This window comes from Myotis brandtii, unplaced genomic scaffold (assembly GCF_000412655.1).
Source record: "Myotis brandtii unplaced genomic scaffold, ASM41265v1 scaffold230, whole genome shotgun sequence".
Lineage (NCBI taxonomy): Eukaryota > Metazoa > Chordata > Mammalia > Chiroptera > Vespertilionidae > Myotis > Myotis brandtii.
The window spans coordinates 8,298,282-8,315,093 of NW_005358650.1; the positions used below are offsets into that span (position 1 = coordinate 8,298,282).

The 16,812-nt window shown below is 43.8% G+C and overlaps 1 protein-coding gene across 4 annotated transcripts in view; it reads right to left on the reverse strand.

Annotated features, from left to right (window-relative positions):
• The window catches only part of MCC (mutated in colorectal cancers), a 264,652-nt gene that overhangs the window by 90,646 nt on the left and 157,194 nt on the right, over positions 1–16,812 (reverse strand). For all 4 annotated transcript variants that reach the window (XM_005866466.2, XM_014539908.1, XM_014539907.1 and 1 more), the window contains exon 2: positions 6,925–7,038. In XM_005866466.2, the coding sequence (XP_005866528.1) occupies positions 6,925–7,038 (114 nt within the window). The remainder of the gene's footprint in view (positions 1–6,924; positions 7,039–16,812) is intronic.

Consider the following 16,812-nt stretch of genomic DNA (forward strand, 5'->3'; position numbering starts at 1 on the left):
CTGCTAACTAATAAAATGTTCAAAGGTGATGGGATGTCACTTCAATAATTACATTACATTATATAAGACTCTGTCTTGTGAGCAGACTTATTCTAGAATATTTCTCTGCATTGCTGACTTTGAGGAAGTAAGCTACCACAAATCACACAATCACAAAGAAACAAATTCAGCCAATGAAATGAATGAGCTTAGAGGCGGACTCCTCCCCAGTCGACCCTCCAGATGAGTATTCAGCTCTGCCCAACACCTTGAGTGAAACTTGCAGAGGACCCAGCAAAGCCATGCCTGGGCTCCCTAAGCACAGAAACTGTGAGATAATAAATGTGTGTTGTTTTAGATCAGTAAGTGACAATTTATTACACAGCAGTGGAAAACTAACACAGAAGTGCTTTGTCTTCCTCATCATATTGGTTCTGGGCTCCTTTACTCAGCTCTCTTCCTTTTTCATCACTACTCTCAAAACTCTACAGACTGGTTGATCCCATGACCATGGATAATAAACTTCTTTTCTTCAGCCAGTTCCAGTGTCACCATTAATAATTACTCAACAGATGCTGAAGCTCATTTTGATTATTTCAAAAGAACACACTCAAGATTTAAATTTTACATTTTCGGTTTAATCGTAGCTCTGTAATATTTAGAGAGCTGGTAAAACTTAACTAAAGCCTCAGAGCATAAATTTACATATGAACCTGTACTTCCAAAATCTGGTAAAGCCTCATTCTAACATAAATCATTTAGCAAGGCACATAGCACAGAAAGCATGGCACAGTCATTTCGTTGTTCTTACTTTTTCTTGCACAAATCTCACCTTTATAAAAGGTATGAGACTGGCAAGTTTGGCTTTTTTTTTTTTTGCATGCTCTCTTTCCTGGGCCCTAGTATCTGAACTGGGAACACATCTCCAGTGAAAGGAACAGAGAGTAATTTTTAAGTATATTTAGGGTAAGAATGCAAACAAGCAAAAGTTAATTGGTGGCACTATGATGTGACTATTGTCATTAGGAGTAAAACCAACCATTAAAAACTATTCCATGAGAATGTCTTGATCATAGGTAAGTGAGAAGGGAGATGAATCAGTCCTCGACACAGCCCAGGAAAAGCTGTCCATTGCCTTTTTACCATCCTCTACACAAGCTGCTCTGTCTTTTTAGGCTTATATTTTCAGAAATACCTTCCTGGTCACCTTTTAAAATCCAAGACGGTGGTACATGACAGTTTCCAATTAAAAGCATTCATAATTTATTTTCCTTTTTAAAAATAAATCTCATTGGTAAGAACTATTAACAACAGCTGACTTTGCAAGGTTGTAAAGTAGAAAACACAGTCACTTAACTCCACTGTATATTTTCTTTAATAAAAAATAACCCCTTTCTCAAAAAAACCCTTATGAAATAAAAGTATGAAAGAAGTTTTAACTCACCAGAGCCCACCACTGGAGAGCTATCTCTCCAGTTGATTTTCTATCACATTTTTATTACTTTTATAATCAAAAGGAAAGTATTTGAAGTAAAGTTTCTATCTAAGTGAAAACCGAAAAGGACACTGGTGGCCCTGCCTGGCTCTGGTCTAAGCTAGTCATTGACCTTGGGTAAGCAAGTTAATTCTCTGAGTAGCCTGTCAAATGTGAACATAGATGATCTTAAGTACAAAGGGTTTTTCCTCCTGACTCGAACAGTCTATAAATATGAGACACGAGGTTTCAAAACTTTCCACAGGTCATTCTAGACTGATGACTGTGGCAGCCTGGCTTTTCAGTCTCTCCAAATTCCCACATCAAAACTGACAGAGCACCTACACAGCACAATCAACCACTTAGAAACAAGGTACCCCCTTGAGCAACAGAACACAAGCAGGTAGAGACAAACCACCACCATCCACAAGACCTGAGTGGAGTCTGTGTGGGCAGAAGCACAGGGAAGCACTAGTATGGCAGGTCTGAGAACTGGAAAAGCCCAAAATAACCAAATCAGCATACACAGGAAACTGAGAGGGCCAATTGGAGAACAGCGGCTAAACCCAGGAGGGGCTTTTGCCTGAGCCTAGAGTGAGTGAGCAAGGGACCCACAGTAAGATCTGCAGGGACTAAAGCAGCTGATCTCTGTGAACTTTCAAGACTGATCCCAGGCTTCCTCTCCAGGAGGAAAAACTGCAGGGAGTGGGTCAAAATTGAACAGAGTGGGGGGTTACAGAGACAAAGGAAAGAACAGACCCCGGTAGAAGTAGGCGAGGGGAACAGAACCAGGAAGTATCAGAAAGCAAGCTGCCACATTGTGGACTACATGACAACAGAAGACTTAGCTCTATGAACTTAAAAAAAAAAAGCCATCATAAATCCTACCTTCTGAAAGTTCAAGGAAGCTATTTTTTCACATAAAAATGAAACACAAAAGTACTGAGGTCAAATTCCATACAAAGGTTATAAAGAAGGGGAAAAAAAGAGCAGAATAACGTCCCTATAAACCATGAAAGCATGCCACAAAATAGATGAGAGGGAGAAAAAGCCCAATATAATAGCTTACTATTTCAAAATAAGTTAAAAGACTTACAGGAAATAAAATGACATAAGACACGAAAGAACATAATTCAAAATCAGAAAAACTCAGAAGGTATTAGAACACAGAAAAAACAGAAATAAGAAAAAATGCATTTCAGAAATAAAGACGAAACTAGGAGGCACACAAGCGGGAATAAACAACATATAATACCCCAAGAGAAACAGAAGGTGGAGAATAGGAAGAACAAACTAAAAAGAGAGAGATATAAAGGATTTGAAATAGTGACAGATACTGAAGACAGGCAAAGAAAACCTCGCATACAAATAATAAGCATCCTTGAAGCATAAAAAATAAAAGGGAACTAAACTAATATTAAACATTAAACTTTTTTTAAAAACCTTACCAGATATTAAAAACATTTATTTTAAAATATAATCAAAATAATACACAGCAAACCTGAGAATATCTAACCAGAATGATTAAGATTAAGAACTGCTCTAGTAAAATGACTGGACTTAAATAAAAAGAAATAAAATGCTATGGACATCTAGAATAAGTAAGTGAGGGAAAAGAAAGTTGTATTATTATTAGACTTTGAGAGCAACGCTGTCTGCCAAAAGAGAATTAAAAAAACATATTCAAGTAAAGAAAAGATGAGCCAAGGGCTTTCTATTCAGCAAAAATGCCTTTCAAGTATGAAGGGTACCGACACACTGTTATTAACAAGCAAGGACTTGGAGATTATTTTAATGAATCCTCTCTGAGGAATCTAAAAGCAGAGGAGTGACATCGACATAAGGACCCTGGTCAACATTAAACATATAGTTACTTGTTGAGGACTGAAAGGGAGGCAGGACAGGCGGCAATGGCCATAGTCAGGAGTGTGGGTGTAGTACAATGGCAAAAAATTGGGGAAATGTGGAGAGCATAATGACAAAATTTTTAAAAATTCTCTTCAGTAATTATATTTTTATGGGAGTGCTAATATTATCCTGAGCCTGTTTGTATATAATATGGAATAAAACAAATAAGTAGTTATGAAATATTCTAATTCAGTCATCCTCTGTAACTTTAAGAATCAGGATTCTCAGTTTGAAAAGAAAAAATAAAGATAAAATACAGAAGAAGCTAAATAAAAGTACTCTGTAGTCAGCAAGGTCAATGATTGAGGGCTGGTGTGGGGCCGCCTGATTCTCAATGTAGGAAGTAAGGGTAAGGCAGAACCAAATTAACTTTTACCTTTGGAAAATATGGAAGTTGAATAGGGCAATTCAATTTTTCCCAATTTGAATAGGAGCAATTAGCATAACTCCTATGGTATTTTATCTTAAAATGTATACATACATATACAGACAGATAATTAAATAAATAATGTCCTGACTGTCTGTAAAAGTAATGACCAACCTAGAAGCAATAAGCCCCCTTAGCACTGAGATTGTGGTCTTGAAATACCATTTTCTTGCGTAAATGAGGGCTACTTGGAGAATGGTTTATTCCAAGTTTGGGGCAAAAATGTACTAGGTGAACCTGGAATAACTATTAGGCTCATGTAAAAAAACTCTGAAACCAACTTAAAGAGGTTCTTACTATAATTTGAGTTTCTGCAAGAAAAATAATTATAATGAATTGAAACCTAAGTATGTTTAAATCCATAAATTCATAACAATATTTGAAAAAAATAATTAGGTACTTTCAGAAAATCATAGGTAATCAATTCATTATCTTGAAAAATGTTAAATAAATTAAAAGAATGAAGCATTAATTCTACTCTTTCTCTATGAACTATATCATTGTTTCAATAAATCATACATGATGGACATTGTCTCTTGAAAGCAGTTAATAACTAAGAAAGAATTAATAACTAAAAAAAGAAATGGTCAGAACTAAAATGCCATGATTTATAAGTCCTCATGAATCAATGAACTTAGGCATTGAGTGTCAATAGCTGCTAACATTACTGAAAGAAAGACAACCATTATATGCTGCCCATCTGACTGAGCCTCTGCATCCAACTGCTAATGCAGGAAATACAGGGGACAGAGGCACATGTGGAACTGCACTAGGAGTGTGCAATCATCAGCATCCAGATTGTGGGGAACTACAGGTCAAGTGGTCAGGTTTTAACAGATTAATTATAAGGCAAACAAAGAATAGAGGAAAAACCTGTAGATGAAGAGATTCAATGGAAACAGTTTTTAAATGGATAAGACTAAACTCTACTATCTATAGACTTTAGTGGAAAACTATAAAGAAGCAGAAAATCTATAATAATAAAAGGATAATATGCTAATTAGACTGGACATCTTCTGGACGCATTCTGGATGTCCTTTCTGATGAAGCCGGGGCTGAGGGAAGCCAGCCCGGGTCCCAGGTGCCTGCCAGCAGCCACAGGGGGAAAGCCCGGGTCCTGGGTGCAGGAGGGAAGCTGGTGCTGGCAGCTGGGGGAAGGAAGGCCTACTCTTGCACAAATTTTTGTGCATCAGGCCTCTAATATGATTATAAAAAGTCATGGTAGGAGTCACCTTGGTGGGAGGGAAAGTGGGATTGGATGACTGGCAAGTACTATTTCTTGGCCTGGACGGTGGTCATGAGGATGTTTGCTCATCTACACTAATAAAAGAGAAACATGGTAATTGGCTTACGACCACTACCCTTCCCATTGGCTAATCAGTGAGTATATGCAAATTAACTGTCAGCCAAGATGGCGGCCAGCAGCCAGGCACTGAAGCGAGCAGGGAGGCTTGCTTGCTGCGAACTCCAACGTTCCCCGCCTCACTTTCCAGCCTCTCAGTTGCAACTCTAAGCAACTATATACTATGTTGCAAATAAGAAGCTAAACAAAACCCCAGAAAAGGGCTTCCATTCAGCCGGGCTCGGACCGCAACATTGTATCTATGTTTTCAGCAGCGAGGCCTCAGAGCTAAAGCTGGCCCAGAATAAAAAAAAAAAAGAGAGAAAAACAAGGAGCGGTTGGAAGCTTTAGTCACTCGCCAGCCGGAAAACAGCCCTCAGCCCCTCACCCAGACTGGCCAGGCACCCCAGTGGGGACCCCCACCCTGATCCAGGACACCCTTCAGGGCAAACCAGCCAGCCCCTACCCATGCACCAGGCCTCTATCCTATATAGTAAAAGGGTAATAGGCCTCCCAGCACCGGGATCAGCGGAGCAGCGAGGCTCCCGGCACCGGGATCAGCATGACAGGGGGCAGCGCCCAAACCCCCTGATCGCCCTGCGGCTCTGTGTGTGACAGGGGGCGGGGCCACAACCTCCCTATCCGCCCTACTCTGTTCGTGACAGGGGAAGGCACCCCAACCCCCTGATCAGCCCTCCTCTGTGCCTGATAGGGGGGAGCTCCCCAATCTCCTAACTGCCCTGGGGCTCTGTGTGTGACAGGGTGCGGCGCCCCAACCACCCCCCCACCACGGGCCCTGCTCTGTGTGAGACGGGGTAGAGCCATAACCTCCCCATCGGCCCTGCCCTGAGTGTGACAGGGTGCAGCGCCCCAACCCCCTGATCCACCCTGCTCTGTATGTGACAGGGGGCGGTGCCCCAACTCCCCTATCGGCCCTACTCTATGAGTGACAGGGGGGAGCTCCTCAACCCCCTGATCGGCCCTGCTCTGTGGGGATAGAGGGCGGCGCCCCAACCCCCTGATCCGCCCTGCTCTGTGTGGGACAGGGGCGGTGCCCCAGCTCCCCTATCGGCCCTACTCTGTGAGTGACAGCGGGGAGCTCCTCAACCCCCTGATCGGCCCTGCTCTGTGGGGATAGAGGGCGGCGCCCCAACCCCCTGATCCGCCCTGCTCTGTGCGTGACAGGGGGCAGAGCCCCAACCCCCTGATCGGCCCTGCTCTGTGGGTGATAGAGGGCGGCGCCCCAACCCCCTGATCCGCCCTGCTCTGTGCGTGACAGGGGGGAACTCCCCAACCCCCTGATCGACCCTGCTCCGTGCGTGACAGGGTAAGGAGCCCCAACCCCCCTGATGGGCCCTGCTCTGTGAGTGACAGGGGGCAGCACCCCAACCCCCTGATCGGCCCTGCTCTGTGAGTGACAGGGGGCAGCGCCCCAACCCCCCTGATGGGCCCTGCTCTGAGAGTGACAGGCTCAATGCAGGAGCTGTCCCCTGGTGGTCAGTGCGCTCCCACAGGGGGAGTGCGGCTCAGCCAGAAGCCGGGCTCATGGCTGGCAAGCGCAGCGGCGGTGGTGGGAGCCTCTCTCGCCTCCACAGCAGCGCTAAGCCGGCAGTCGGACATCCCCCGAGTGCTCCCAGACTATGAGAGGGTGCAGGCTGGGCTGAGGGACACCCCCCAAGTTCACAAATTGTATGCACCAGGCCTCTAGTTAAGCTATAATTTGTTTTGTGGGAATGTCTATATCTACATTTTATCTCACAATAAAGAAAGTTGAAAGTCTTTCCAGTCCCTTACCTGTGCCTTGGCCAATTTCTTTTCCAGAAGATCCCGTTCCCGCTCTGTTTGCTGCAGACGTTTATTAAGCTCCACTATGTCTCCCTTGAGTGATGCCAGGGCTGCCAAGTGGAGCTGCGGCGACAGAAAGAAAGGAGCACAAGGTTAGAACCTTCAGCAGAAACTCATTTCCTTCCTTTCATTCCCTGTAATTAGTGTGATCATATAAAAAATGTTTCACCTCAAACGGGATGCTTTGGGTGCTATTAATCTCAGGGGACAACAGACATAAATCAGATGTCTTATAGGAAGCTGGGTTGTATGATCACCCTAAATGTAACAGGAGAAAACTATTGTATGTAGGCAGTGAGACCTAATTTTGAAAGGTCAAATCAGGATGGCGAGCAAAGCTTCTCATTCTAGGGGCTTTCCCTGAGTTCCTCAGCAAGGATGATATTAAGAGCTGGTGTGGGGCTGCCTGATTTTCAACATGAGAAGGATAAGGCAGAACAGAATTAGCTTCTACCTTTGGAAAAAATATGAATGTTGAATAGGGCAATTCAAATGTTTGTTGCAATTCAATCACCCACATTGCTGTGTGAACAACAGACAGACCAAAGGGCTGAGTTTTTAAATTTTTTAATTAATTTAATTTTTTCCATCACCATTTATCCCCTCTATGCCCTCTTCCACCTCCACCCACCCCTTTCTCCCCTGGGGCTGAGTTTTAAGAAAAAAAATGGGAGAGCTCATTTCTTCAGATGGTCTCCTCCTACAGTTGCCTGTTAGTTTTTTGGTGGCTCATTCTTCCTCACTGTCCCCCAGCTGGACTAGACTGACCAGATGCTTTTGCACCAGCAGGTCCTCTCAGAGGAGCAGCAGCCAGACTCTGATAAATTATGCTGTGAACAGACCAACCAAGAATCCATCCAGGTATCTTTCCCTGGCCAATTCTCTCAGGTTAACCGGAGCCAGAGAGAACGCTCTTCACCAGAGGAACAAGTGGTACCATGCACTGCCAGGATCTCAAGAGCTCCACTTTCAAGTTCTGAACACCAAGCTCCAGCTGCACATGCACCTGCCACACAGCTGCCTGCTGGGGCTTCCGGGGCCAATGGATGGGACTAGCCCTAAGATCCATTCAAAACGCTAATCCTGGAGCAATACCACCTTTCAACCTTTGCTCTCTGAGTTACCACTTCTCATCTGTCTTCATCATCAATTCCAGGTGGAGCTCAGCACACTCCCTAGCTGAGTTCCACATTACATTTGGGTGACTGACTAGAATTAACAAACCCTCCTCTTTAGAATTTTTTTTTTTTGTAGCTTCTGCCAAGAGGGACTTAAAGTAAGGAGTGAACAAATAAATGTGATCTTTAAAAATGGATGCAGTACAACAGTACATAGTTCAACTCTGAAGATTTGAATTTCAGGTTTAGAAAAATGCCCTTTTCTGCAACCGGCAACATCTACACTGCATGTTGTTGGCTGGCAGGCTTTGAGGAGGGGGTGGTGTTATGAGGCAGGGAGAAGGAGATACAGGGAGGACACTGGGATTTCAAAACAGTAGTTTATATTAGTCTATAACAGCAATGAAAGTGACTTCACTTAATTGCATCGGGGCTGCAAACCAACAGATCAATAGCCGACGTGAAATCGGGAATGCTTGAAATTAAAAAAGGAAATGTCAGGCAATCTGGTGGTATTTGCCTTCCTATGGAGGGCTAGGGCCCTCCGAAAAGGTCACTTTGGGTTTCACATACAAGGTTCTGTCTGATGAATTCTCAGCACAAACACCACAGTGTTCCCATTGTACAATCTTTTTGAGGCTGTTTTGCTTCCCATATGGTAGAGTGGGACACAATCCACTCCCTTAGCAACTGGGGTGACCCTCCTCCTATGAACTGTCAATCTGAGGATTTTCCTTCAGTGTCAGACATTGTGCCCTTTGCACTATTATGTCAGGTCTTGGGAGAAGGTTCTCCATGTCACTTCTGGCGAGAAGGATAAACTACACGGGGAGCTGAGATGTTCTCTCAGAAATAAAGGAGTGGGAACGAGGACCTTGACTGTGTCAGCCTGTTTCCTCCCTTACAACATCTTCCCTCTGACTCCTGGGGGACAGGGCTGCCTGAAGGGGTGGGGGGAGAATTAGGGGGAAAAGATGCCAGAGGAGGCTGGGCCAGATGGGGAGACCTAGAGGAGTTATTTCCATCATAGTGCAGAGCAGAGGGCACCCAGGATGGGTCACTTCCATGGAGGAGAGAGAGCACTGCTCTCCAGATTGGCAGGAAGATCCATAGGATGAGCATTTGGAGCAAGTCCCTTCACTTCCCTGACAGAAGGGGCCTGTCCATAAAGTGAGAGTATGAGAGTAGACCAGTGGTTCTTAACCTTCCTCAGGTCACAGATTCCTTAAGACTCTCATAAATGTGATGGGCCTTTCTCTTACAAAAGAGTATAAATTGGGGGTTCATGCATGTGTCCCACCTAATTATGGCGATAACACACTCTGGAAATATTCATGGATCCCAAATTAAGAAACATCTGGATTTGATGCCAGCTCCATGATCCCGCATTAAGTTTTGTAGACTGTCTCATATGCCCTAACACAGATGTCTGGTGAGGAAAAGGCCCTAGTACTGTACTTGACATCTCCCACTTCCAACCTGCAGGTGAGTATCTGAAACCCAGAGATCACTAGCTTACTCAAGGTCCCAGGGATAGCTTAACATCAGAACCAAGGCCACCAGTGCCCTTTCCTCACTATATGATGTTGTGACAGTAATTTTCAGGGTTTTTCTATGAGAATAAAATTTTTACTTTAAATATTTCCCTCTAATTATTAAAAAATGAAAATGTAATAAAAAATAAACCAGAAAGAAAACATTCTAAAGTTTAGTGGTGGCCTCTGGGTAGTTTCAAACTATTTTTGGATACTTAATTCTTTTTAAAAGAGAAAGAGGCTTTTGTATTAGACAAAAGGGTTGTGATTGTGTTTTCTGCACATACCAGCTGTATCGGAAAAATTGAAAAGGGTTATTTTCCTTTCTTGCTGCATCTTCCTTCCCACCCACCAGCTTTTCTGATAGAAAGTAAAACTTTAAAAATGAGGTAGAATACACACATGTCCCTAATGTTACTGACAATTACTCAGCAAAGCCATAACTACAGAGGATGGGAGGGAGAGGGGAAAAAGTTTGCTCAAAGTCACAAGACCTGTTGCTTGGAATCCAGCTGACAGGCCCCTCCTTTACCACCTAGTGACTGGACACAGATAAGTAAGTTCCCACCACAAGGTGTGCTCCCCACTCCCAGTGAATCTCAGTTCAGCAGCTCTCCTGGTCCCACCTTATCAATAACTCGGTAATCAAAAGCTGATTAGCCCTCCCTTCTTTCTGGGTCTCATCCGCTCATCCTGCCAGAACTGGTGGTATCTCTGCAAATTCATAAGCTAGAGAGTGTGGGCGGTGCTACAGGTAGTATGATGGAACCTGTGTAGTGTCAAGATAGGCATTGGAAATAAGTATAAAGTTCTTTCTGGGTAATTTTTAAAAGGAGTGACAGTGGGTTTAAATCTCAGGAAAGATAAATTTACCAAAATTGACAAGATCTATAGTAGGAAAATTACATATATATCATTTGGGGGGTCTTGTTACTTATATTCTGGTTTCTGAAATGGCCTCTAACGAGTTAGAGCTTCAGACATATGAACTATGAAGTACCATTACATGAAGCTGTTTCACTCACCAAAGAGGAAGAAAATATATCATATTTGGAGTCAGTGCTAGTCTCTCCCAACACATTTCTCTCTTCATGCTCAGGAAGAAGACCTTGATTTTTAGTTGGTTATACTGCAGTTCAGCTACCATGTCCCAGTTTTCAGCCTCCCTTGCAGTTGGAGCTAGATGTAGACATGTGACAATGCTCTGGCCAATAAGATGTAAGCGGAACATTATGTGGGAGTTCTGGGAAAATCTTTTTGAAAGAGGGCCTGCCCTTTTTCTCTTCCTTGCTTGGTATATTAATGTGATGGATGGAGCAGCCATCTTGCTTCATAAAGATGAGGTCACCTTCCAGGGAGCCGAAAGGTGCCTGATTCATTAACAGTTTTGTAGCGCCACACTATCCTTTGGAATGTCCAGACATCTGTAACAGGACATGAGAAACAGACCTCTGTTGTATAGACCAACATTATGTTGAGGTACTCTAGCAAGTGAAGTTGACTTAATCCTCATTTATAAAGAATCAGATAAGCCTGGGTTCAAATCTCATTTATGCCACTTATTGGTCGATTGTCTTCGGACAGTTTATTTAATTGCCTTGTTACAGGGCTGCCATAAAGTCAAATGAGACAGCATTCACAGAGTGAGCAGCATGGTGTCTGGAAGCAGGTGAGTGTTCCTCTTTTCCAGCCATGTTTCAAGTCAACAGCCTTCTCAGACTAAGCCCCACCCAAGGAGTGAGAGGAACATTTAGATGAATAAGTAACACAGTCCTGTCTTAGAGCACCTTCCTTCCTGGTGGGTATCACTTGGGACTGAGGGAGAGCTGCTGTACTGGTTTCTACTGAAGCCCTAAGGCTTATCTTAAGGAGATGATGGGCAAGGCTCTTCATTCTCTGTGAAATTTTAATCCGAGGTCTAAGCAAGGTTGGGATGGGACCTTGACATTTTCTATACAAATTTGGGACTAGTGCACGAAGGATATAAATCCGTGCACACCTCATGTCTAGAGACAGAAGCACTAATTCCCTAGGCTGTTTTCAGCCCTGCTTCACATTTCCAGGTTCCAAACAACCTGGAAATTGGGCTTCAGCATAACTGTCAAAATGGCTGTTATTTTTGGATGAAACATTACTTGTCTAATATTTCATTGTCCAACTGGCTATTAGGATGAGCTCATTTAGCCTCTGACGGATAGTGTCCAGCTGCCTGGGCCCAGGTGAGAAGCTAGCAGTGTCTTTTTGATGGCCTCTCCCGTCGGCTCCTTTTGGGCCAAGAGCACAGATGTCTTTCCTGTTACACATTAGCCATGAGACAAAGGGCTTCACACTTCTTAATCTGCCCTTTTAAGTCAGCAGCTCAAGGACTCTGGTGAGCCCTCAAGAGCACCACTGTGTATTGTAGGTGATAATGTGCTCCTCTATCTTACTCTACTAGCAATAAAAACAGCAAACACGTGCTGGCACAGTCCTGTTTAGTTGGCACTCACCCCACTGGATCTTCACCTTTAACCCCACAGCTCTGTGGTCTGCAGGGAAGCTATGAATCCCAGTTCGCTGAGGCACAAGTCCTTTCCCCCAGGATCACAATTGATGAACAGGACCCAGGACCTGAATCTAGGCTGTCAAACTCCAAGTCCACCAGTTTGCTCATCTTTCTGAGGCTTTGATCTGCTCTTTAACAGCACTGCCTCCAGTGGGACCAATGGCTTCTACAGCCACATCTGAGACAGAGGAACGAGTTCATCCCCAGAGTCTCCACAGGCACCAGGTGTGATGGCTGAGCCAGCCTTCCCGCTTTGTTGGCAGGCAAGCTCACCCAGGGCAAGTGGGGCTTGTTCTCTTTCTTTCTCCTTCACCTGACCTGGCTACTTGAATGGCACTCCTGTAAGTCATGCCATTCTCTGTCAGGGAACCTCTGTTTCTTCCCCACCAAGCCATTACCACTCTGTCCTGAATGAGCCACTTGCCTTCCAGGTACAAGGGATACACAATTTTGCTTATGCTTGAGTGGTGACAATGAGTAGTGCCAACTTCTTTCGCCACATGAACTGTCCTCTTTGTTAAAGGGGAAGGAACAAATGCAACTAAACTTTACCAAACACATACTCTCGGCAGGTTCTACACTAAGTGCTTCCTACTCTTTACCAAATTCGATCAGCTGGAGAGCCCAGCAGAAGACAGGCAGTGGCAAAACCCGATGCCAGCCTCTTGGAATATTTTGAGAATTCTAGTCTACTCCATAGTAATAGTAAGAATCATAACATTAATAGTGACCACTGGCTTAATGTTTAATGGGTACCAGGCGCTTGGGCTAAGCACATTTCATGCAGTGTCTCATTTAATCCTCACCACAATGCTGTGAGATAGGTATTATTACCTCCTGACAAATGAGGAAACCAAGGCCAGAGGATGGATAGGAAATCAGCGGGAGAGCAGAAAAGGAATAAACAGTAGATAAATATTAATACACACATACTCCGTGCTCTAATCTCTGCTGTGTGCTCACTAGCACTTCCAACTCAACATGCCACAGCTCTCCCTTGCTTGTGGGATGTGTGCCTGAGGGCATGTACATGGGAAGGATGGAGGATGTGGGGTGGGAGGTCAGCTGTGGGCACTGGCAGGGGTGGGGAAAAGCAGGGCACAGGGGGAGGGAGCAGGGAGAGCCTCTCGGAGCAGTGATGAAGCTGGGGTTGGCGGTCAGCTCAGCTCGGTGTGTATTTGGGAAGTTCTCTTTAACTTCCTGTGCTTTTTCATCCTTTTGAGAAGGGTTCCTACCAAATGGCCCCACCCTGAGATCTGTGCTTGGGGCTTTGCATACTTTCTTTGCCCACTGGCCCCAGAAAGTATCTGCGGAAGCTCATCACACGAGGAAGCTTCGCTGTGTAGAACTGATCAAAGTTCTTTCCCTTGGAACTGAAAGCACACGACAATCTTACACAATGTCATCAGCGCAGAAGAAATCTGATAATGTCTAGTCCACTTCCCTCGCTATAAAGACACGAAATAGACACAGAGAAACAAAGCTCATCAAATTCCGATTTCCTCCTGCCCCGTCCAGAGGCTTCCACTCTCCCATATGGCACCCGGGAGCTCCCGGGGAGTGAAAAACTGTATACATCCAGCCCTGTCCTTGGAAATAGCAACAGACATCTGCACAGGAGAAAACAGCCTCATTCAGCTTCCTCTCCAAGACTCCCTCCAGCCCAGCGCTCTCTTTCAGATACGTAAGAACAAAATCCCTGGCAAAAGGGGAGCGGTCCCTGCCAGATGGACACAACCAGGCCTGTCCAGCGGCTTCCAGGACTGGACATTCCTATTTGCTGCCAGAAGTCCTGCTGGGGCACCTGCTGGGTAGTATTTCAAGAAAGGCTGCTCATAACCTTGAAACCTGAAACTCATTAAATATCATCTACAAGATTGTTCACTGCACGCAAATCACTTTTTGCAGCTCTAGACCAACTCAGAGAGCAGCAGCTTTTGTCTTTTCCTTTGCCAGTAATTTCAGTGAGAGATCAGCTCTCTGATTTACTTTGTAAACCTCCATAAGTTCAGTTGTTGAAAACAGCATTCTAGGGTTCCTTCAATATGGATGGGGTCCATTAGAGAAAAATGGGTACCTGCAAGGGGGCTGATATGGGTGATGGTGCCAACTCACAAAGCAGCCACACTACCAGCCCTAGGACTTGCCTGAAGCAACTCTTTCCTTGTCTCAAATAAATGGCTGTGAGATGACTTCCAAGGAGGGAGGTGACTCTCAAGGATGGGAGGTCACCAAGACTGGCCGTTGTGGGATTTGCAGATAACCCTGAATCCCACCCCATCTGCAAACATATGCTCCTCGAAAAATAAGTCTGGCTCAACGGTTGAGAGTCGACCTATGAACTAGGAGGCCATGGTTCAATTCCCAGTCAGGGCACATGCCTGGGTTGCGGGCTCAATCCCCAATAGGGGTTATGCAGGAGGCAGCTGATCAGTGATTCTCTCTCATCACTGATGTTTCTCTCTCTCTCCCTTCCTCTCTGAAATCAATAAAAAAAGTATATATTAAAAAAATAAGATAAAAATAAATCACATAATTTTCCTGGAAATAATAATAGCTAGCACGTGAGTGTTTACTATGTGCTAGCTGCTATATGAAGCATGTAACACTCTCTCAATTATTACTCACATTGCCTTATGAACTGGTTACTATTCAACCCCAATTTAAAGAGGTAGTAATTGAGGCTTAGAAGTTCAGTAAACTGTCCAACTAGTAAGTGGCAGAGCTAGAATGAAAGCCCGGGTATGTCTAACCCCTGAGCCGGTTCATTCACTATGCCTCATGCTTTGCAACAGAATATCATAGCACTTCCCAGATCCTTGCAGATAACTGTGAAACCATTGAGAAGATTAGGTCTCAGAGGTTCCTTTTATAAGAGGGAAAAGCAGAAATGCAAAATTAGCACGGGGGAAAATGGTATTATTTAAAACTTCCAATATTTTGAGAAATAAAAGACCATTCAGCTGCTATCAGATCCAGGAAGGAATCAAAGAAAAACTAATCTCCAGCTATTTACATAACCTATGAGTGAAAGTTAAAGAGGAAAATATCGCAGTGGAGGTGAAAAAGCTCTTAATTTTGCTAATTAAACTACCTGGGAGGAAAGCTCACTTTAGTTAATAGATCTTAAAAAAATAAAAAAAAATCCAAACAGTAGCATATTATATATATTTTAAATTTTACTATACAAATATTATAATACAAGAGTTGCTAGTAGGAATAAATAACTTGGTATTTTTCCACTAACAAATAACTTCATACTTCTGATGGTGGTATTTCCAAAGGAAACCAGAATTACATATGTATACAAGGTTATTTGTAAAGGAACACAGGCAAAATAAAGACACTGCAATAAACCAGCAGCCTCCACTTACATTTCAAGGTGGGCTGCATCCTAATGACACATCATGAAGGAGATGAAGATGTAACAATTAAATCCGGCTAATCAGAAGACATGAATATTCCAGCGTGCTCTAACTACTGATGTGATCCCTGAGGCAGAAACTCCCACAGAGAATTATATGAACAGGAGTAAAGAGTTCCTGACAAGGCCTGCATTGTTCATAAATTTTTATATTGATCCAATTCAGCACGTATTGAATTCCTCATTCCAGAGAAACAAAGTACCTTTAATGGTGAAATAGTCAATAAACTCCGCAGATTAGGAAAGGCCTAGTATTTTACAGCAACAGTTTTGAAAAGACTCCTCCCCCCCCCTTTTTTTTACTGAATTGAGGACAGTGTTTTTTCTTTGGGAAAATGACTGAAGATTTAGATTTGAGTATGTGTGTGTATACATGCATATACAGATACATACATATATAAATTTACATGTATTAATATATACATATAAACTTTATATAAAAACTCAAGGCACACACGTTCAGACTTTTCGTTAGAGCACAGGATACAGCCAAGTTGTTGCTGATTTGAGACACTCAATACAGTCGTTAAATGCACTGTCAACTTTTAAAAGATACTTTAACATGCACTATTTCATTTAAAGAAAGTCACTTTAAGTGCTTGATGCCATAAACAAGCTCCCATTTCAGTGAGGGCACAGGCAGGCCGGGCTTCTCCGTCCTCACCCAGGGCTGCTGACGGATGGGCCGCTTGCTGGTACATGGCGTCGGAAGCACCCGGAAAGGGCGGGAGAGACACATTTCAAGTCTGCTCAGCGTTCTCTCCCATCAGAGCCCTGCTGGCGGCTTCAGAGAACAGTGTGTCTAAATAGAAGGAACGATCTGAACCTTCTCTCCTTTCCAAACCACCTGAACCAGCCAATACTGATCCCAAGCAGGACCATCTTCCCAGAAAAGGGAGAGACTGGGAGAGGGAGTGCAGGGAGAGGAACAATGGGGGGAAATTCCTTAGTTAAGGACATAGGTTTTATCACTATCACAAAACAGAAACACAAACCCCAGTCCCGAGTATCAGTTTAGCCTCGGTGATGCTGTTAAAAATTTTCCCAGCCTCAGCTTACTTACCTTGTGATACGGGAACAATAACCGTACAGAGTGGTGAAGATTAAATGAACATACTGCAGGTAAATCACTTAACCACCAGGCTGCCTGGCAGAATGTCGGCCACCATGACCACTAACATCCTAATTATGATGAGCACCATGCCATGCTTTGTG